We start from the raw sequence: 23249 nt of genomic DNA, 5'->3' as shown, positions 1-23249 counted from the left end.
ATGTTATTTTAATGGACAAAAAAAATATTTTCTTTGAAAACAAGGACACAAACTTTTGAATGGTAGTGTATACTGAGATCATGTGACACTTAGATTGCACACAGATGGACTTCATTTAACTAATTATGTGACTTCTGAAGGTAATTGGTTGCACCAGATCTTATTTAGGGGTTTCATAGCAAGGGGGGTGAATACACGCACCACTTTTCCATGATTTATTTTTTAGAATTTTTTGAAACAAGTTATTTTTTTCATTTCACTTCACCAATTTGGACTATTTTGTGTATGTCCATTACATGAAATCCAAATAAAAATCCATTTAAATGACAGGTTGTAATGCAACAAAATAGGAAAAACGCCAAAGGGGATGAATACTTTTGCAAGGCACTGTATGGGAGAATGAGAATATGGCTGCTGTTGCTGGTACTCGTGATTTATACTTAAAACAGAAAAAAGGAACCATTGTTTTAAAAAACAAAATGCATCTGACTGTTCCTAATCATCATCAGCAGCACCATTTTGATTTGTTAGAAAATTATAACAATTAAAAAAAATTCACAAGAACACAAGTTTTCTAATGGTTTAAAAAGCCTCCCTGGCCAGGTGGATCAGTGGAACTCCACAAACTCCTCCAGGGTCTTAGGGATCTGGTTGCGGTAGGTGATTTGGTGCTGGTGCACGGCACGTGCCGCCAGACACTTGAGGCTCATCTTCATCTGGGTCTTGAGCAGGATCTCCGACACACCCGTGGTGCTCTTATCCAGTGGCGTCTTCTTCTGCTTGTTGGTCATGTCGGTGTGGGCGCCCGCCTCCACCAGGCTGATGATGATGGCGTGCAGCGTCAGGAAGTCGCTGATGGGCCGGTTGTACTGGACGATGATGTGCAGAGGACTGTTGCCCTCGTGGTCCACCGCATTCACTTGCGCACCGCAGTCCAGCAGCAGCTTGGTGACCTGCGCGTTGGGGAAGCTGCACACGTCGTTGGTGTGGAAGTCGTCCACTGGGGTGCTGGAGCTGATGGCCAGGTGCAGCAGGGACAAGCCCTCCCGCGAGCGCGGGTCCAGCTGGATCAGTTTGTAGATCTGCTTGTTGACATGGGCGCGCTCCTCCTCGCCGCACACAGTCTTGGTGCTGATGCACACCAGGTAGAGGAAGGTGAACATATTGGACTCGCAGTTGTCCATTGCCGTGTGCAGCTCTGCCTCGGGCGCCGCCTCCACCCTGGCCATACTCCTCTGGATCTCCAGCACGCTGCAGCGCAGCACCTGCGCCACCGGCTCTGCCCCCACCGGCTCCTTCAGGTGCACCATCTGGGAGAAGACCTGGGCGAAGCGCAGCAGGTCCTTGTGGGTGTTGCGGTTGCCCTTTTGACGCAGGCGCAGAGCATGCAGCCATAGCTTGATGCACTGGTCAAACTCCATATTGTCGGCGTACACGGCTCCCCGGTATATAATGGGGTGCGACACGTCAATGTTATCCGAGCCCAGGATACGCTCGCGCACCATCAGGCCCTCCATGTGCAGTGCGTTGCGGTCTGTCCGGATGGCCTCCAGCTCCTGCGGGGTGCGGCACTCGCCCCGGCCGCTGTAGGCCTCGATGGGCGGAAGCAGCTCCTTGGCGATGAGCGCGACGGGATCACGGTGGCGCTCCAGCATGGCCAGGTACAGGTAGTGGTAGGTCTTAAAGATGTCATAGTTCTCCCGGTCGTTGGCGAACGAGGCACCCAGCAGCTCCAGGGCCTCGATGCGGATGTGCGGGTCACAGTCGGCATGAGACAGCAGCAGCTCCACCACGTCCACCTTGCAGTTCTCCGCCGCCACCTTGATCGGCGTCATGCCGTGGCCGTTCACCAACATGGCAGCCTGGCAGCGCACCAGCTCCTTAACGATGTCCAGGTGGCCTGCCTCAGCAGCAAAGTGCAGGGCGGTGGCCCCACAGTGGGCCTTGGAGTTGGGCTCAGCCCCATGCTCCAGCAGGAAGGCCACCACGTCCATGTGGCCCTTGTAGGCGGCAATCATCAGGCAGGTGTTGTCGTACTTGTTGGCGATGCCGATGTTGGCCTGGTGGTCCACCAGGTATTTCACAATGTCCAGACGCCCATCAAAGCAGGCTGCCCTCAGGGGGGTGGAGTTGGTGACAGTGGTGTGGTTGACGTTGGCCTGGTGGCACACCAACTGGCGGACTACCTCAAAGTGTCCTGCGCCAGCCGCACACCACAGGGCGGTGGCCCCATCAATGACATACCTGAAGGAGAGAGGAAATGGGTAGAATTAATTCATAATCAAATGCACATGGAAGTGAATTATACCAGCAGAAATAAAGTGCAATTCCACACAATTGAATGACAAATGATTACATTAATGAATACTAACCCGTCAAATCTGACTGTGCCAGTTTGTTCAGTATCCACCCTGTAGTGAACCAGCAGCAGCCTCACAACTTTGTCGTGTCCGTTTCGAGCTGCGATGATGAGAGGAGTTGACCGTTGGCCGGCGAGGTGGGTCACATAACCCAGTAAATATCGTGTCTCTGCCTCGGAATGGTTGAGCAACAAGGCGGCCAGCGTCAGGACTCGGCCATCAGCGGCCGCTTTGTAGACGTACCCAGCAAGCGACTCCATCCAAGCCCAGCAGGTCGCCGGCACCTCCACCTTCTTCGCAAGTGTCGCCCACTAGATGCTCTCCAACCCAGCCCGCCTCCCATTAAAATACCGAAACAAGCTCCAGTGCTCACATGAAAAACTCAATTGGTTGACAATTCGTTTATTAACTCAAACCCATTCTTTCACAGCACCTAGATATCATATTGTTTGTACTAACTTTTGGGTTCGATTTTCAACTTTGTCCCCTTTTTGGTGGCACCGAGCTAACGCATCAGCTGAGGTTAGCGATCGTTTAAAACCGTGTATGTAGCTAGCTAAGTATCATACCAAAGATTTGATCATACTTTGAAGAGAGAGCAGGAACGTCTTGCTGTTTCATCTTGCTTCTCTTGAATTCCTCCTCTTTAAACACTTTGAAGCAGGCGAGGTCAATGAAGAATTTGCCCGGAAATATCCCACCAATGTGAATATTTTGAAAACAGAGCAAGGCTACCTTTTAACTTTTACCATCCAAATGACTTCCCGGAAGTGATTTTTCAACTCCCAAATGCCTCCGACTAGAAAACGATAGCTACAATGTGAAGGAGTCAGGAGGTGCACAGAATAATTTAACCAGAGATATTAGAGAAAGGAGGAGATAGGAATCACATTCGGGGGAAAAAACGTATAAGGCCCCACCCAGCAGACTGTCGACCAATCTCGTTGACGTTGTCGTGCTGCGTCACGCGGTTGTTAAGATAATCGTCACGCAATCTCTTTTCAAAGTCAGGCTATGAGTTGACAAACCTGCCTGTTTTCCTCTACAGTACATAATGTCACGATTCCAAAGCTATACGATATTAAAAACAACAAGTTCATTATCTTACGTCTCAGAAAATATTTGTAATGTACTTCTTATTCACGAAATTCATGCTAATGTTATGTTTTTGAGCTGGCGCCCAATTGACTTCCAGGCACTCCTTGAAGGAGGGCTCTCCTTGTCCCACAGTCACCCAGAATGCACCGCGCTGCCCATTGACGACGCATGGGCGACGTCCACAATGGGTGGTAATGCGATTTCAATGGAGTTTCCCATTTTCCTCAAACGTATCCCTGCTTCATCACAGGGCTTGTTTGAGTGATAAGGCTGAAGCAACCGACAGCAGATGAAAGTGGAGGAGTTAAATCTGGGGAGGTGCATCTGCGACAGACCAAAATCGGATACTTATGTGACGTGGTTTTCCAGCAGGAAGGCTCAGCTCTATGGAGGACCAAACCTGCTGTAATTAGAATTAAATGAATGCATAAATAAATGCACGCTTAAATAGATAAATAAACAAATAAACCCACACAATTTAATAAATTAGCAAAGAAATACAAAAATATTGACTAAAATTAATTAATTGTATCTACTTATCTGTATGTATTTAATTATTTATCTATGTAATATCTAATTATTCAAAGTTTAATTATTTAATTCACAAGCATTTTGCTACACCCGCAATAACATCTCCTAAATATGTGTTGCTTTATCGGTTTTTTGAAACCAGGTTTGCTGTTCATTTGAGCAATTTGAGATGGAATGAAGTTCCATGCAATAATGGCTCTATATAATACTGTACGCTTTCTTGAATTTGTTCTGGATTTGGGGAATGTGAAAAGACCCCTGGTGGCATGTCTGGTGGGGTAAGTGTGTTTGTCAGAGCTTTGTGGTAAGTGTGTGTGTCAGAGCTGTGTGTAATTTGACAATTAACATTTCTTATAAAAAGAAGAAGTGATGCAGTCAGTCTCTCTTCAACTCTTAGCCAAGAGAGACTGGCATGCATAGTATTTATATTAGCCCTCTGATCACAATAAAGAGCAAGACATGCCGCTCTGTTCTAGGCCAGCTGCAGCTTAGCTAGGTCTTTCTTTGCAGCACTTGACCACATGACTGGACAATAATCAAGATAAGACAAAACTAGAGCCTGCAGGACTTGCTTTTTGGATCGTGGCGTCAAAAAAGCAGAGCATCTCTTTATTATGGACAGACCTCTCCACATCTTTATAACCATTGAATCTATATGTTTTAACCATGACCGTTTACAATCTAAGGTAACACCAATACATTTAGAGATGTTCAGGACCAGTTTATTACTGGCCACCCATTCCAAAACTGACTGCAACTCCTTGTTAAGGGTTTCAGTGACTTCATTAGCTATGGTTGCTGACACGTATATGGTTGAATCATCAGCATATGTTGTAGAAAATTATTACTATACTGATTAAAACAAACAAAGTACTTTCAGAGTTTTTGTAGAATCACAATAGACTTTATTACACAAGCAATAGAGCCGAGCTGGTCTGCAGAGCAACTGCCGTCCCAGACTTGGAGCTCTCTTTTTATACAGCTTCATCTTTTCATATCATATCGGAACCCCCTCTTTATCCACACAGCCACCCTCCCTTGACCTTGAGCCACAATTGTTTCTTCTTGTGTCTATGTGTATCGGGTCATAGCGCACAAACAAGTGATAATGTTAGTTCTGCTACTACTCATATCTCCACACAGCTGCGCCCTTGGAAGATAGTAAAAGACAGGATGAACTGAAAAGCTGTGGTCACTGAGGCTCTTTGTCTTGATTGTGTGACCAGGTTACTCAGAAGCAACGAGAAACAATGAGCAATGGAAACAATACAGGTCTATCTGTTCCTGAAGTTGATCTCCATCCCATGTCCTTGACTACACGCTCAGACTAGCTACAGGGAGCTGGAGGGAACCATCCTTTCTCAGAACCACAGCATTTGCACAAAAGAAATGTCTCTACTATTGTTAAGCATATTATAATATATGTCATGGGAAAATACCTATGGAGCCATTTCATCATGGCTCTGTTTTAGTCCTTTAATTGGTTCTTAATCCATAGGCATATAGGGCATATAGGCGTTTCATTCTACAACATGCATAATTCATATAATTGGTTTGTTATGTTGTCTAAGTAGTTAACTAAAAATCTCCAATATATACATGGACACAGGCTCTGTTTAATGCCAGTGGCAGGTTATTGGTCAAAATAGAAAAGAGTAGAGGGCCTAGCGAGCTGCCCTGCGGTACACCACACCCTACATTTTTTTACATTTACATTTTAGTCATTTAGCAGACGCTCTTATCCAGAGCGACTTACAGTTACATGTGCATACATTTTTATTTATTTTTTCATACCCCCCGTGGGAATCGAACCCACAACCCTGGCATTGCAAACGCCATGCTCTACCAACTGAGCTACATCCCCGCCGGCCATTCCCTCCCCTACCCTGGACGACGCTGGGCCAATTGTGCGCCGCCCCATGGGTCTCCCGGTCGCGGCCGGCTACGACAGAGCCTGGATGTTTGACATTATAAAGGCTTCCATTAAAGAAAACCCTCTCAGTTCAATTAGACAGATAGCTCTGAATCCATAACATGGCAGAAGTGGAAAAGCCATAACACATATGTTTTCTCAACAACATGTTATGGTCAATAATATCAAAGGCTTCACTGAAATCTAACAGTACAGCTCCCACAGTCTTCTTTTTATCAATTTCTTTCAACCAATCATCAGTTATTTGTGTCAGTGCAGTACATGTTGTCACTGAATAGGCTGATACCCCATTTCATTGATCCACAATCAATAGGTAAAGCTGTACAGTGAAATACAAGTACAGTGAGGGAAAAAAGTATTTGATCCCCTGCTGATTTTGTACGTTTGCCCACTGACAAAGAAATGATCAGTCTATAATTTTAATGGTAGGTTTATTTGAACAGTGAGAGACAGAATAACAACAAAAAAATCCAGAAAAACGCATGTCAAAAATGTTATAAATTGGTTTGCATTTTAATGAGGGAAATAAGTATTTGACCCCCTCTCAATCAGAAAGATTTCTGGCTCCCAGGTGTCTTTTATACAGGTAACGAGCTGAGATTAGGAGCACACTCTTAAAGGGAGTGCTCCTAATCTCAGTTTGTTACCTGTATAAAAGACACCTGTCCACAGAAGCAATCAATCAATCAGATTCCAAACTCTCCACCATGGCCAAGACCAAAGAGCTCTCCAAGGATGTCAGGGACAAGATTGTAGACCTACACAAGGCTGGAATGGGCTACAAAACCATCGCCAAGCAGCTTGGTGAGAAGGAGACAACAGTTGGTGCGATTATTCGCAAATGGAAGAAACACAAAATAACTGTCAGTCTCCCTCGGCCTGGGGCTCCATGCAAGATCTCACCTTGTGGAGTTGCAATTATCATGAGAACGGTGAGGAATCAGTCCAGAACTACACGGGAGGATCTTGTCAATGATCTCAAGGCAGCTGGGACCATAGTCACCAAGAAAACAATTGGTAACACACTACGCCGTGAAGGACTGAAATCCTGCAGCGCCCGCAAGGTCCCCCTGCTCAAGAAAGCACATATACAGGGCCGTCTGAAATTTGCCAAAGAACATCTGAATGATTCAGAGGAGAACTGATTGAAAGTGTTGTGGTCAGATTAGACTAAAATCAAGCTCTTTGCCATCAACTCAACTCGCCGTGTTTGGAGGAGGAATGCTGCCTATGACCCCAAGAACACCATCCCCACCGTCAAACATGGAGGTGGAAACATTATGCTTTGGGGGTGTTTTTCTGCTAAGGGGACAGGACAACTTCACCGCATCAAAGGGACGATGGACGGGGCCATGTACCATCAAATCTTGGATGAGAACCTCCTTTCCTCAGCCAGGGCATTGAAAATGGGTCGTGGATGGGTATTCCAGCATGACAATGACCCAAAACACACGGCCAAGGCAACAAAGAGTGGCTCAAGAAGAAGCACATTAAGGTCCTGGAGTGGCCTAGCCAGTCTCCAGACCTTAATCCCATAGAAAATCTGTGGAGGGAGCTGAAGGTTTGAGTTGCCAAACGTCAGCCTCGAAACCTTAATGACTTGGAGAAGATCTGCAAAGAGGAGTAGAACAAAATCCCTCCTGAGATGTGTGCAAACCTGGTGGCCAACTACAAGAAACGTCTGACCTCTGTGATTGCCAACAAGGGTTTTGCCACCAAGTACCAAGTCATGTTTTGCAGAGGGGTCAAATACTTATTTCCCTCATTAAAATGCAAATCAATTTATAACATTTCTGACATGCATTTTTCTGGATTTTGTTGTTGTTATTCTGTCTCTCACTGTTCAAATAAACCTACCATAAAAATTATAGACTGATCATGTCTTTGTCAGTGAGCAAACGTACAAAATCAGCAGGGGATCAAATACTTTTTTCCCTCACTGTATGTGATAATAAGTGCATAGAGGAGTTTATTATAGGCCTATAATAGGTGTAGCTATAGATTAAAATACATATAGGCTTACGTGGATATCATCATAGTTTATATACTGTATAGCCTACCATGCAATTATGTTTATTACCGTATGTGCATTCTTTCTGTAGGCTAACACTGCATCATGTGGAATGTTTTGCGACAGGTGCGTTTATCTACTTGGGTTAACAGAGGGATGCTGTTACGGGAGGGGGTCGCAGTTCCGGAGCGACCCACTAGGTGTCATCCTCCGACAACCTTAGGCACCTCCTCACTCACAGTCGGGACTAATCATCATCCTATTGGTGTCACCTGTGTCTATCGGTTCACATGTATATTTATGCCCTCACTTCCCTGTGTTCCCTTGCTCAGTTTTCTCTGCTAGTTTCTCTATGTCCAGCAGTACTACTCAGTGTCTGATTGGAGATCTATGTACAGGTACTTGAGAAGTGTTCTCCCTGTTTCGTTATTTGTTTCAGTCTTAGGTAGTATTTTGTATTTTGGCTGTAAGACGGTTTTTGGAGACTTATTTGCTCCGCCTTTCTTTTATCGTGATAAGTCCGTTATTTTGTATTTTGGCTTCGGGACCACCAGTAAAGATCCTTGTTTCACCATCTCTGCCTACTGCCTACTGTATATCCTGCAACGCACCTGGGTCACACTTCACCCCAACCCTTACAGAAAACTGAGCCAATATGGACCCAGCGGAGGCAGCACAGTATCAGAGCGCATTGGCAACACAGGGAGCTATGCTGAACCAACTTGACTGCAGCCTGCAGAAGAATCTCCGCCAGCTGAGAGGGCGCATGAGAGAGGGATGACGCAAGGCGCGCCTCCGCGTCCCCCTATCAACCCGGAGGATTTCAGCCGATTCAGGGACGAGACGCCTCAGGAGGAGGCTATGCAGCTGGGGGTGGCGCGCTTGTCCAGGATGGAGAGGCTGAGGCGTCTGCGCCAGGAACAGTGCCTGTACAGGGGCCAGGCAGGTCACCACAATAACTCATGCCTGGAGAAGCCGGGAAACGGGAGGGTTTGATAGTATCGGGAGGGGTGCAACGAGCCGGAATCGAAACCCCAACTCCAGAGAGTGTCCCCTCGTCCTCGGGCACCCCTAGCTGGTCGCCCACAAACCCCGGATAGACTGGTCCACGGGGCGGCTCATCCTGGAGGGAGGCTCCGCCCCCGTCCTGTTCCGGTCTCCACTGACCACTCATCAGCCCAAACCACCGTCCCAGACCACCTACCAGTCCTCACCTCTTCCCCAGATCCCGCACTCCAAACCGCCTACCGCCCTAGCGGCAGTTGCCACCGGGAGGACAGCGGCTACAGATTCCGTCACTGGCCCAGACCTGGCAGGCATTCCCCGGGAGTATTGGGATCTGGGGGAGGTGTTTAGTAAGAGGCGTGCCAAGGGCCTACCTCCTCACAGGCCTTACGACTGCGCTATCAATCTCCTACCGGGCGCCATGCCCACACGAGGGTGACTGTTTTCCTTGTCCCGGCCGGAGACGCTGGCCATGAGGGAGTATATCGACGAGGCACTCGTCGAGGGTCACATCCGTCCCTCTACCTCACCTGCGGGCGAGGGCTTCTTCTTCGTGGGGAAAAAGGACGTTGGGCAGCGGCCGTGCATTGATTACCGGGCGCTCAACGACATCACGGTTAAGAACCGCTACCCACTCCCCCTGATGACGACGGCATTCAAGTCGTTGCAGGGAGCCCGGGTCTTCACCAAGCTGGACTTAATGTAAGGCCTACAACCTGGTGATGATTCGGGAGGGGGACGAGTGGAAGACGGCTTTTAACACACCCAGTGGGCATTACGAGTACCAAGTCATGCTGTTCGGTCTAGCCAATGCGCCTGCGGTGTTCCAGGTGTTGGTCAATCATACCATTTGCTATGAGTCTAGAAATTGTGCTCAGGTGCATCCTGTTTCCATTGGTCATCCTTGAGATGTTTCTACAACTTGATTGGAGTCCACCTGTTGTAAATTCGATTGATTGGACATGATTTGGAAAGGCACACACCTGTTTATATAAGGTCCCACAGTTGACAGTGCATGTCAGAGCAAAAACCAAGCCATGAGGTCGAAGGAATTGTCTGTAGAGCTCCGAGACAGGATTATGTTGAGGCACAGATCTGGGGAAGAGTCCCAAAACATTGCTGCAGCATTGAAGGTCCCCAAGAACACAGTGGCCTCCATCATCCTTAAATGGAAGAAGTATGGAACCACCAAGACTCTTCCTAGAGCTGGCCGCCCATCCAAACTGAGCAATCGGGGGAGAAAGGCCTGGAAGGCGTTCGCCAACTGCCTCGGCGCCTCCGTCAGCTTGTTTTCTGGCTTCCATCCCCAGTCGAACGGGCAGACGGAGCATCAACCAGGATCTGGAGGGGGTGCTGTGTGCTACGTCTCCAGCAACCCAGCTATGTGGAGTCAGCGACTGGGACAGAGGGTGTGGCTCTCCACACGGGATATTCCCCTCCACGTGGAGTCCAGGAAGAGTGGTCCGGCGAGTCAACCCAGTGGCCTACCGCCTGCAACTTCCACGCTCCCTCAAAACTTGAGACATCTGTGGCAAATGTGACAAAACTGCACATTTTAGAGTGGCCTTTTATATTCCCCAGCACACCTGTGTAATTATCATGCTGTTTAATTAGCTTCTTGATATGCCACACCTGTCAGGTGGATGGATTATTTTGGCAAAGGAGGAATACTCACTAACGGGTGTAAACAAATTTGTGAACCAAATTTGAGAGAAATAAGCTTTTTGTGCGTATGGACAATTTCTTTGATCTTTTATTTCAGCTCATGAAACATGGGACCAACACTTTACATGTTGCGTTTATATTTTTGTTCAGTGTAGATTCACTGTTGCTATTGAAGTCATTCCAAAGGGTGGGTTTAACAGAGCAAATGAAATGTGACCATACTTTATCACTCATATATCATCATTGATGCTGCTATTTAGGCCTACAGTATATAGCATTTGAAAAGTCATCAAGAGTTATTGTTTCAATTCAACACAGTATTCAACTAAAAATAGACAATACAATAATAGGCATGGGGTTTCAAGCTCTGGTTGATTTAAAATGTAATGATATTTAGTGATATTGAATTGTGTTTGGTTGTCAACGCAACAAAATATCAACATTTGAAGGAGATGTACTTTATCTTCTGCTTGTTTCATCTGTGCCACTGACTTAGTTTAGCTTTAATTCCAGTTTGTCTACAAATTCACGTTTCCATTAGCCTCGTACGCTACATCTCCATCTCAACAAAAAAAATCAACTAAGTGCATTTAAAGTTTGATTTCGTCCTATTGTTTAACTTCGATTTTTGGTTGAGATGGAGACGTGAATCCAACATATGAATTATTAATTTGTAGACAAACTGGAATTAAAGCCAGACTAAGTCAGTGGCACAGATGGAACCATCCAAGCAGAAGATAAATCTCCTTCAAATGTTCATATTTGGTTGTGTTGACCATATCCCTTTTGAAATACAATTAACAAATTATATGTTGGATTCACGTCTACAACTCAACAAAAAATAAAAGTTAAAGAATGGGATTAAGCCATGGCTCAGATGGACCTATCCAAGCAGTAGATACACCTCCTTTAAATGTTGATATTTGGTTGTCAACCAATTCAATATTACTTTTGCAATACAGTAAGTAGCCTAAAGTTAAGCCTATCTTGCAAACTAATGTAACATTCAACCTTAAAATGAGTAACACATCCATGGTCACATTTTGAGATTACTGTAACTATAAATGTCTTCTTATGTAATCATATAAAGCATGCATGTTCAAGATAGCATGCATAGGTCATCGCAGGTCTGTGGAGATCTTCACAATTGCTGTAACAGTCTGCACAGAATCTAGAACGGCACTGATCACTTTGACCATATTATTTTAATGTAATCTTAACTGCAATCCAGGTAATTTGGTTCTGCTATTAGATGAAGCACAGTGATAACACAATCTTTTGTATAAATAAACAAAATATCTGACATTGTATTTCCATTTGAACTTTTGCTGTGCTTTTAAAAATGGTTAAAAGCGCAGCGATAGACATTAGGGTGACAACTAACTTTTGGTTGTCTTTTTGAGTGGGTGAATATAGGTTGTAATCTCATTGATCAACGTCTCAACCAAATATGACCACGTTGAAATGAAGTGGTGTGCCCAGTGGGTTATGTTACAATCATTCAAGTATCAGATCACACGGATGTCCTGCATGTTGTTTTTCCATTCTTCCTGTAGCTACCCATACTGTTTATGTTCATAACTAATATAGCTTTTTTCCTTTTGAGAATGTAGCCAAAATGTAGTTTTCAACAATAATGCTTCAATCAAGTCATAAACTTCCATCAATTCAATTCAAGCTATTCGGTACGTCAGAGCCATATACAGTGCATTCGGAAAGTATTCAGACCCCTTGACTTTTTCCACATTTTGTTACGTTACAGCCATTTTTAAATGGATTAAAAAAACAAAATCCTCATCAATCTACACACAATACCCCATAATGACAAAGCAAAAACAGGTTTTTAGAAATGTTAGCAAATGCATTTGATCCTTTACTCAGTACTTTGTTGAAGCACCTTTGGCAGCGATTACTGCCTCAAGTCTTCTTGGGTATGACGCTACAAGCTTGGCACACCTGTATTTGGGGAGTTTCTCCCATTGTTCTCTACAGATCCTCTCAAGCTCTGTCAGGTTGGATGGGGAGCATCGCTGCACAGCTATTTTCAGGTCTCTCCAATCGGGTTCAAGTCTGGGCTCTGGCTGGGCCACTCAAGGACATTCAGAGACTTGTTTGTAGCCACTCCTGCGTTGTCTTGGCTGTGTGCTTAGGGTCGTTGTCCTGTTGGAAGGTGAACCTTCGCCCCAGTCTGAGGTCTTGAGCGATCTGGAGCAGGTTTTAATCAAGGATCTCTCTGTACTTTGCTCTGTTCATCTTTCCCTCGATCCTGACTAGTCTCCCAGTCCCTGCCGCTGAAAAACATCCCCACAGCATGATGCTGCCACCACCATGCTTCACCGTGGGGATGGTGCCAGGTGTCCTCCAGACGTGACGCTTGGCATTCAGGCCAAATAGTTCAATCTTGGTTTCATCAGACCAGAGAATCTTATTTCTCATGGTCTGAGAGTCCTTTAGGTGCTTTTTGGCAAACTCCAAGCGGGCTGTCATGTGCCTTTTACTGGGGAGTGGCTTCCGTCTGGCCACTCTACCATACAGGCCTGAAAGGTGGAGTGCTGCAGAGATGGTTGTCCTTCTGGAAGGTTCTCCCATCTCCACAGAGGAACTCTGGAGCTCTGTCAGAGTGACCATCGGGTTCTTGGTCACCTCTCTGACCAAGGCCTTTCTCCCCAGATTGCTCAGTTTGGATGGGCGGCCAGCTCTAGGAAGAGTCTTGGTGGTTCCATACTTCTTCCATTTAAGGATGATGGAGGCCACTGTGTTCTTGGGGACCTTCAAATGCTGCAGCAATATTTTGGGACTCTTCCCAGATCTGTGCCTCGACACAATCCTGTCTCGGAGCTCTACAGACAATTCCTTCGACCTCATGGCTTGGTTTTTGCTCTGACATGCACTGTCAGCTGTGGGACCTTATATAGACAGGTGTGTGCCTTTCCAAATCATGTCCAATCAATTGAATTTACAACAGGTGGACTCCAATCAAGTTGTAGAAACATCTCAAGGATGACCAATGGAAACAGGATGCACCTGAGCTCAATTTCGAGTCTCATAGCAAATGGTATGAATACTTATGTAAATAAGGTATTTCTGTTTATATTTTTAATACATTTGGAAAGATTTCTAAAAACCAATGGCAGAAAAAAACTGACAGACTATTGCTAATGGATGTGTGTCTATTGTCCCATTGTAGTGCCTCTCAACTAGCCTTGTTTGACCACCCTGATCTCGAGAGCTTACGTTCTGTTTCGCTACACAGATTCAAACGAAACGAGAGTGCAGTGATCAGGCTTCCTCTAAACACCCCTAAGTGCAATATTTGTCATTGTGCCGTGTTCTTTTGGAGAGGAAATGTGCACTTTTCAAAATAATGTTATATTATCTTACATGCAAAGTTTCACACCTGCTATCCTACTACAGTACCTTCAGAAAGTATTCCTTCAGAAAGTATTCCTTCAGAAAGTATTCATACCCCTTGACTTATTCCACATTTTATTACAGCCCAAATTCAAAATTGATTAAATATATGTTTCTCACCCATCTACACACAATACCCCATAATTACAAAGTGAAAACATGTTTTTAGAAATAGATATAGTCCCAACACAAATCTAGGGTTGCTAGAGACGCGACCCAGTCCTTCAGTCTTTTTGTTCTGTATCTATGGACGTGACCCAGTCCTTTGCCATACTGGCTGGCAACGTTCTTATCCCTTGCTTGCTAGCTAGCCAACTACATCTAACTTACAGTCACTTCAAAAAGCCAGAATAACAGCGTAGCTGCATAAGTAGCTGCATTTGCATAAGCTGTTTTCTAGTGACATTTATTTGGATACATCCATAACAATCAGCTAATGAGGCACGATTTCGCCTGGCATAGAAACGTGCTCACTCGTCAGGACACTGTTGTTCAGAGGAGCTAGCCAACAACACAGCTACAGTAACACAATCACTTCAAAGTGAAGCTGGAAAGACTGCATTTTACCTTTTTTCTATTGAGATTTTTTTATATATATATATATATATCCATAAAAATGATGCCGGCTGATTCATGATTTAGACTGGCAGAGAAACGCTCCCTGGCTGTCTGTCTCATCCCGACACGTTCATTACTATGGCACAGCAGGAGATCGAATTTGAATATATTAACAATGTTGCAGATGTCGGCGAGAAAGACAGCAAGGTTTTTACAAATCACCGCTGTTGAAAACTAAATGTTAGTCTAAAAGAAATGTGAGATAATGTCTAGATGCTTTTTATAGTGGAGATAACGTTTATAAGTTGCCTGGCTGGGCTGATGAGACAGTGGATTGCGCAGTCAGATGCAACAGAGTAAATAGAAATTTTAACGTCATAAATTTAGCCGGTGGCAACTTGTGGAACAGACACCGGCTGGAATGCGGTTTTAACCCATCAGCATTCAGGATTAGACCCACCCGTTGTATAATCAGGAACATTCACTGTCTTCTTGGTAAGCAACTCCAGTGTAGATTTGGCCTTGTGTTTTAGGTTATTGTCCTGCTGAAAGGTAAATTCACCTCCCAGTGTCTGGTGGAAAGCAGAATGAACTAAGTTTTCCTCTAGGATTTAGCCCGTGCTTAGTTCCATACCGTTTATTTTTTATCCTGAAAAACTTGCAAGTCCTTAATGATTACAAGCATACCCATAGCATGATGCAGCCACCACTATGCTTGAAAATATGGTGAGTGGTACTCAGTAATGTGTTGTATTGGATTTGCCCAAACATAACACTTCGTATTCAGGACAAAAAGTTAAATTACTTTACCAACTTTTTTGCAGTATTACTTTAGTGCCATGTTGCAAATAGCATGCATATTTTGGAATATTTTAAGGTTATTTAGGCTTGCCATAACAAAGTGGTTGAATACTTATTGACTCAAGACATTTTAGCTTTTCATCTATTTGTAAAAATTTAGAAAACCATAATTCCACTTTGACTTTATGGGGTATTGTGTGTAGGCCAGTGACAAAAAACTCAATTAAAACCATTTTAAATTCAGGCCGTAACACAACAAAATGTGGAAAATGTCAAGGGGTGTGAATACGTTCTGAAGGCACTGTAGGTCTTGTTCATTAGGAGACACCAAAATGTTTTGCAATGGAAAATTAAAACGAGTATGTCTAATTGAACAAGTTCAGGTAGTCCCTCCCTGTTTCAGTGCGTTTTCTTCCATTTGGTGCCCAATGAACACAACCCTGATGTTCCCAACTGTGACAGGAAGTTGTTTCCTGTTTCCCCTGGCCCAGTTCTCACGTCTCAAAGATCTTCCAGCTGAGCCTCCATCTTAATCATGATGTTAGAAAAAGATCAACCTAACAAACATGACAGAAAGCCATATCCGCTGGTGTCCATTCTGGGGTGATTGTTCTCGAGGGATGTTGTTCAGAAGTCTAAAAGCGTCCCAGTTAGTTCTCACATTTTCCAACTACCCTGAGCTGAAATTTGAACAGTTCAGCTCAATTCATCTCCGACATAGCCTCCTCAGGCACTTTTATAAAACACAAAACACACTCCATGATGACTAGGATTTTAAGCTGATGGCTGGGTCGTATTCATTAGGGCACACAATAGCAAAATGTTTCCATTCGTTGGCTAATTAATACTAAAGTCCTGAGAAGTCAGTCCCTTGGCTCAGTCATCAGGTTCAGTAACACACTGCTCCACGATCTCCCGCAGGTTGGGGTTCTCCATAGCAGCTGCTACTCTCTCCTTGTCGTTGATCTGTTTGTTAACTAGAGGGAAATGGATAAAACCACAATAAGTTTCCTTCTATTGTCAAACTGCATAAATGTGACCAACTGGGTTTGAACCCAGGTCATCTGCACGCCACAAGTTGTGTTATCCCACTGAGCTAAAACCTGAAGGTCTGTAAAATGTGACCAATAGGGGATAATGGTTCACCGAATTACCTTCGTTTCATAAAACTAATTCTAGTTGGGCTTTTCCGGTGGAGATACAAATCTAGCCCATGTCTGACATTTCTATTTAATTCAAAATACATTTGCTGGAGATGTGGATAAGGTGGTGTTGTAAGTAATAATACTTACTATCTTCCTCAGTAGAATGAGTTCCTTCAGAAATGTAAATTTCCAACTGTGGAAGAAGAAAATATAGTTAAACTTTAAAAGAACAAAAAATAAGCATTTAATTTACATTAAGTTGGGGGGGAACTGTGTGTGTATTCCCACAGACCGGTCTAAATCAGGAAGAAGGGCTGGAGGTTATGGCCGGGGACAGTAAACAACCACACCATGCATTTTCATAAAGCTGGCTCAGTACCAGAGGCACCTCATTTTTAACCAGGGCAGCACAAAGGGGAAAATAAATCACAACACTGTTTTCCATTTCATTATTGGCTTCAGAGACGACCCTCGAAAAAAAGTAAGACACAAAGCACCCTGTCAACAAAGGTTTTGAAGACAGGAAAATTGGGCAGAATAAATAATTGGATGAAAGAATGTGTTCTTATTAAACACACAAACATTTTCTGCATAAACATTGCTTTACGGATCGGCGTTATGATAAAACTGTCTTCTTCTGACGGGCGTAATGCCACAGCTGCTTACCTTGTGTTTAAACGGCAAGCATCTCTGCAGTTTAACTTGTAAGCACAGGCCTGAAACATACAAGGTACAGAATCATTGACATTGATCTCTGAAGTAGGCAATTTGTAAACGCATTCATAAAACATCAGAGCAACACACCACTCACAGGAAGAAAATTGGCCTAATGGGAAGAAGACCATGTAAAAAAGAGCAGAACTGAAAAGAGTGCTTTTTTCATGAGACTGACAGTAACATAAGCCCCCTTCAGAGTTGGTTGGGAACATGTGTAGACATAAAGTAGCTCTATTATGTAAGAGTTCGAACACGGGAATGTGAAATGTTAAATTTGAGCATCATGAAGTTTATATATAGCCTCCACTTTCTCATTCTGAACTTTAATGCGAGTGGGACAGGTGTGGCTTCGTGACAGTGAACAAGAGCAACTGCTCACCGATTTGACAGCTCCAACGCAATTACAGCACCAAAACATCAGCTAGGCGGGTGTCAGCTATCGCCGGTTAACACATGATCTTATTGAATTTAGGCCTAAGTAGACCAATGCAACATTAAGTCAGAACACCTTGACAACCTTGTGGAAGTAGAAACTGAAAATTGTGGAAGGAAATGCATTTCACAGAGGCATTCAAGCACTAATCTGCTGTAGGAGGGTTGGAGACACGCCTGCTTGTGCTCCATACAGCTTATCCTTCGAAGGCCACGGGTGCCACAATGGCTTCAAATATATTGCCCCTTGAAAACTTGGCATGCAGCTTTATCATGGCATTTCAAAACGCCCCTATTCATTAAAAAGATAGGAAAAGGGGGCTGCATGGACTCTTGACATTCTGTGCCCACGCTGCCAGCTTTGAGGTAGACAAGAATGTCATAGAAATACAGTAGTTGTATCTCTATAAGAATGGTAGCCTGAGAGCCAGTCTGCTTGTGCTGTCATGCCAATTCCTTGTCACTCGTTGTCATGTTTGGCTTGACAATGACATCAATGGAGTTGTCAAGAGCACAAACAGATCTGGGACCAGGCTATGAGAATGCCACTGTAGTGTTGTCACATAAACTGTTATATCAGTAAGAGGCTGAATATCTCTTGCTGTTCATGTGAGTTATGAGTTGTTGTTTCTTATCAGTTGAGAGAGACACACCGATTAGTGTAGCCAGAGAGCAGTGGGGGACAGTTGGGGAGAACTTGATAATGATGAGGTATTCGTCCTCTCCAAGATCTTGGACCTCAACACATTTCTCCGTCACAACATCCAGTTCCTCCAACGTGTTAGGCTTCTCAGGGTCTCGAATCGTGCGAATAACATCTGGGGAAAGAAATAGGGATTATGTTGAGGTGAAAACAAGCATGTCACTTATAAATGTTAACCGTTTCAGATGGCTATACGGACAACTAGCTAGTTATCAGTTGAAGTTTACAGTAGTCTGATTGTTTCCTTATCAGAGGAAATATTTACATTTTAGTAATTTAGCAGACGCTCTTATCCAGAGCGACTTACAGTTAGTGAATACATATTTTTATTTTATTTTTTATACTGGTCCCCCGTGGGAATCGAACCCACAACCCTGGCGTTGCAAACGCCATGCTCTATCAACTGAGCTACATCCCTGCCGGCCATTCCCTCCCCTACCCTGGACAACGCTGGGCCAATTGTGCGCTGCCCATGAGTCTCCCGGTCGCGGCCGGCTGCGACAGAGCCTGGATTCGAACCAGGATCTCTAGTGGCACAGCTAGCACTGCAAAGCAGTGCCTTAGACCACTGCGCCACTCAGGAGATGATTTACAAAATATGACATTGTAAAGCAATTGCAGCCTGGCCGGTCCCAGATCTGTTTGTGCCGTCTTGCCATGTAGGCGTGACAATGACCAGGAGTTGTCAGCACACAAACTGATCTGGGACCAGGCTAGAAATAGTGTTTAGGCTAGTGGCAAGTCCACCAAAATGTTGAGATGTCCCAAACCGAGGAATAACAAAGCACAATCATGTTTTTCTATATCTCTAAGGTCTCACATATAGGAAATGGATGGTTATGTAAAAATATTTTACAGCAAAAGAGGTTAAATTGATAGTTATTGTGATACACCCCCTTAACGGAAACTTTCACAATTTTTCAACTTCATATTCATCTCCAGCACCACCCCAACATCAACATATGTGAAAATGGCACATTTTCTGTTTTGTATTAAAAAAGACGGAGGAAGTTAAGTGTTTCCAATGGCATTATCAACCAATTAGTAGGCAATGCCTACTCATAATTGGGTAAAATCACATGGTGCACACAGATGATGTCATCACTTATCTTCCTCTGTCTTTTTTATTACAAAACAGAAAATGTGCCATTTTCACATGACCCCTTCACTTTTCCCACATTTTGTTACGTTACAGCCTTATTCTGAAATGGATTAAATTGTTCCCCCCCTCAATCTACCCACAATACTCCATACTGACAAAGCAAAAACAGGTTTTTAGAAATGTTTGCAAATGTATTCAAAATAAAAAACTGAAATATCACATTTACATAAGTATTCAGACCCTTTACTCAGTACTTTGTTTAAGCACCTTTGGCAGAAATTACAGCCTTGAGACTTCTTGGGTATGACACTACAAGCTTGGCACACCTGTATTTGGGGAGTTTCTCCCATTATTCTCTGCAGATCCTCTCAAGCTGTCAGGTTGGATGGGGAGCGTTGCTGCACAGCTATTTTCAGGTCTCTCCAGAGATGTTCGATCGGGTTCAAGTCTGGGATCTGGCTGGGCAACTGAAGGACATTCAGAGACTTGTCCCGAAGCCACTCCTCCATTGTCTTGGCTGTGTGCTTAGGGTCATTGTCCTGTTGGAAGGTGAACTTTCGCCCCAGTCTGAGGTCCTGAGCGCTCTGGAGCAGGTTTTCAACAAGGATCTCTCTGTACTTTGCTCCGTTTATCTTTCTCTCGATCCTGACTAGACTCCCAGTCCCTGTCGCTGAAATCCCCACAGCATGATGCTACCATCACCATGCTTCACCGTAGGGATGGTATTGGCCAGGTGATGAGCGGTGCCTGGTTTCCTCCAGACGTGACACTTGGCATTCAGGCCAAAGAGTTCACTCTTGGTTTCATCAAAACAGAGAATCTTATTTCTCATTTCTCAAACTCCAATCGGGCTGTCATGTGCCTTTTACTGAGGAGTGGCTTCCGTCTGGACACTCTACCATAAAGGCCTGATTGGTGGAGTGCTGCAGAGATGGTTGTCCTTCTGGAAGATTCTCCCATCTCCACAGAGGAACTCTGGAACTCTGTCAGAGTGACCATCGGGTTCATGGTCACTTCCCTGACCATGGCCCTTCTCCCCCGATTGCTCAGTTTGGATGGGCGGCCAGCTCTAGGAAGAGTCTTGGTAGTTCCAAACCGCTTCCATTTAAGAATGATGGAGGCCATTGTGTTCTTGGGGACCTTCAATGCTGCAGAAATGTTTTGGTACCCTTCCCCAGATCTGTGCCTCGACACAATCCTGTCTCTGAGCTCTACGGATAATTAATTTGACCTATGGCTTGGTTTTTGCTCTGACATGCACTGTCAACTGTGGGACATTATATAGACAGGTGTGTGCCTTTCCAAATCATGTCCAATCAAGTTGTAGAAACATCTCAAGGATGATCAATGGAAACAGGATGCACCTGAGCTCAATATCGAGTCTCATAGCAAAGGGTCTGAATACTTATGTAAATAAGGTATTCCGTTAATTTTTTATACATTTGCAAAATGTTCTAAAAACCTGTTTTCACTTTGTCATTATGGGGTATTGTGTGTAGATTGATTTACATTTTAGTCATTTAGCAGACGCTCTTATCCAGAGCGACTTACAGTTAGTGAGTGCATACATTTTCATACTGGCCACCCGTGGGAAACGAACCCACAACCCTGGCGTTGCAAGCGCCATGCTCTACCAACTGAGGATTTTTTAAAAGTTTTTAATCAATTTTAGAATAAGGCTGTAACGTAACAAAAATGTAGAAAAAGTGAAGGGGTCTGAATACTTTCCGAATGCACTGTATGTGACCTGTATTTTTGTCACGCAGGACCATGTCCCTATAGCACTGAATGAGAGCAAATTTGCCTTGGAAAGTTGCATATTGAACAGCTACCAAAAAGTGAAGTTTACATTCATCATAAATATATGTTATGTTTGGATATTGGACGTTTACGCGTCAATACCTCTTCGACGGAAGGTCCTATGATGATTAGGATGATATGTCTAGAATCAGAAGACGATAGAGAGCAAGGTACAGCCTTTTTTTTTCTCTGTTCCTTTTTCAAAAAGTGACTTTAAGTTGGTTTCAATGGGGGGAATATTATGCACTCATGGCCAAGGGACCATCTTAAAAGTGAAATCAGCCGAACCAGGTGTTTACAGAAAAACTTTATTTATTCCTCAACTTTGATTATTTGGTTATTAATTCACCTACAGATCAAAATTGTAATAGCTTCCAGTCCAAATGACATCTAAAACCACTTGATGATAGGTCACTGACCTCCCTCCTCCATAGAAATCCAGTTTTTCATTTAACATGTATATTTCCTATGACGTCTAATTTTCAATAGCTCACTGTCCATATGAGCTACAGATCTTCAGACAAGTATGGTGGGTTCCGAAGCTCTTGCAGAGCAAGGGGAACAACTACTTCAAGGTCTCAGAGCGAGTGACGTCACCGGTTGAAACGCTACTAGCGCGCACCGCTAACTAGCTATCCATTTCACACCAGTTACACATAGTACAGGAGGGAGGTCAGTGACCAAATATCAAGTGGTTTTACAGGTATATGTCATGTGGATAGGAGGCTATTGAAAATGTGATCAGTACGTTAATTAATATCTAAAGCTGCAATAGGACAAATATTTGCAGAGAATCAAAGGGGATGAATAAAAAATAAAATGGTGTAGCTTTAATCTGAGACGTGAAGGAACCCACTGCCCTCGTCTGTAGAGCTGTAGCTCATATGGATAGGAAGGTATTGCAAATTAGACCTGGAATTCTAATGAATGTAGCATGGGGGGTCAGTGACTTCACATTATGTGGTTTTACATCTCCATTTCACCTGGTTGGAAGCTTTTGAAAAGTATCCTTGTAAATGGGTCAAATACAGCACAGTAGTTAGAGGTAACTAATACAAATGTTGGGCCCTTCAGCGACTGGGGTGTTATCTTCATATAGGATTAACCCACCTGAATGGGAGTGCAAAAACGTATATATTTTTTGTTTAAATGTAATCAATTACATGTATGTAGGGCAGACAATTGACTGCTCGTATTCCACATTTTTGCAATATCAGTTTCCAATATTGGGTTACCTCGGGTAAGGGTATCTCAAAAACTAAAGCCCTAGAGTATTGGCCACTAGCCATGCTAGCACGCAGACTAGAAAACAGCTAACTAGCGCTCTCGCTGTTTCAAGATGCAAATAAACCAATTTACCGTATACTTCTAATGCTTTCTCCTCCATCTTTTTGGACCTTGGTGCATTCTTGCTGTCTGACAATCCGGAGAACTGCAATAGTTTTACTTTAAGCGAGACAAGGCTAGACACTTTTTCAATTTTTCAAATATCGCCATACCCATATCCTCGTGAAGCTTTTTAGGTGACTTTGACGTCAGTGTTTTCACGGGCATCTAAACGGGACGTTACGTGAACAGTTTACTAAAACATACTACCATACGGATTGGCTCATCAACGCAGTTAACTTTTTAAAACAAGATTGAAGTTTACAAATCTGCGTAGGGTATGTGACAAACGCCAGCCTGTGGTATTGGCTGATTACTTACTCCTTCAGTTACTGCCACCTTCAGATTTAAGGCAAAAGCAATCGTTGCTAGATCTATTAAAATTCGGGTTCCTCCTGTGTATGCATAATTATTGAGGGTGAAATAATTATTTGATGTATTTATAAATTAAATTCTCTATAATTTTCCTTAATTCAAACGACAATTTGTGGTGTAAAATATCGAGGTTTCAACAGTATTCTTGTTTGACTAGTACAGTCTTTTTTTTTATTCTCCTATTGGGCAATAGCTTATCAGCTGATACAGAGAACG

At 43.9% G+C, this 23249-nt stretch overlaps 2 protein-coding genes across 2 annotated transcripts; both read right to left on the bottom strand.

Annotated features, from left to right (window-relative positions):
• Positions 1 to 326: 326 nt before the first annotated feature.
• Positions 327 to 3310, bottom strand: LOC121555285 (protein fem-1 homolog B-like). Its single transcript, XM_041869098.2, has 2 exons — positions 2373 to 3310; positions 327 to 2244 (listed from the first exon to the last, which is right to left on the bottom strand). The coding sequence occupies exons 1-2, from the start codon at positions 2618 to 2620 to the stop codon at positions 609 to 611; spliced, it is 1884 nt and encodes a 627-aa protein (XP_041725032.1). The 5' UTR covers positions 2621 to 3310; the 3' UTR covers positions 327 to 608.
• A 12819-nt stretch (positions 3311 to 16129) lies between these two features.
• LOC121555283 (cytosolic iron-sulfur assembly component 2A) lies at positions 16130 to 22985 on the bottom strand. Its single transcript, XM_041869097.2, has 5 exons — positions 22632 to 22985; positions 18321 to 18485; positions 17185 to 17234; positions 16666 to 16711; positions 16130 to 16350 (listed from the first exon to the last, which is right to left on the bottom strand). Exons 1-5 carry the CDS (start codon positions 22657 to 22659, stop codon positions 16250 to 16252), a joined length of 390 nt encoding a protein of 129 aa, XP_041725031.1. The 5' UTR covers positions 22660 to 22985; the 3' UTR covers positions 16130 to 16249.
• Between the last annotated feature and the right edge of the window lie 264 nt (positions 22986 to 23249).

This window comes from Coregonus clupeaformis, chromosome 11, assembly GCF_020615455.1.
Source record: "Coregonus clupeaformis isolate EN_2021a chromosome 11, ASM2061545v1, whole genome shotgun sequence".
In the NCBI taxonomy this organism is placed as follows: Eukaryota; Metazoa; Chordata; class Actinopteri; order Salmoniformes; family Salmonidae; genus Coregonus; species Coregonus clupeaformis.
Note: the sequence above shows the minus strand (reverse complement) of the source record. Positions and strands in the feature narration are given on the sequence as shown.

Coding starts and splice junctions, on each gene's coding strand:
- LOC121555285 (XM_041869098.2), bottom strand. CDS start 2,620: ATGGAGTCGCTTGCTGGGTACGTCTACAAAGCGGCCGCTGATGGCCGA. Junction 2,245..2,372: donor GGCACAGTCAGATTTGACGG/GTTAGTATTCAT, acceptor TCTCTCCTTCAG/GTATGTCATTGATGGGGCCA.
- LOC121555283 (XM_041869097.2), bottom strand. CDS start 22,659: ATGGAGGAGAAAGCATTAGAAGTATACG. Junction 18,486..22,631: donor GAAAGCATTAGAAGTATACG/GTAAATTGGTTT, acceptor TTCTTTCCCCAG/ATGTTATTCGCACGATTCGA. Junction 16,351..16,665: donor TCATTCTACTGAGGAAGATA/GTAAGTATTATT, acceptor ATTTCCCTCTAG/TTAACAAACAGATCAACGAC.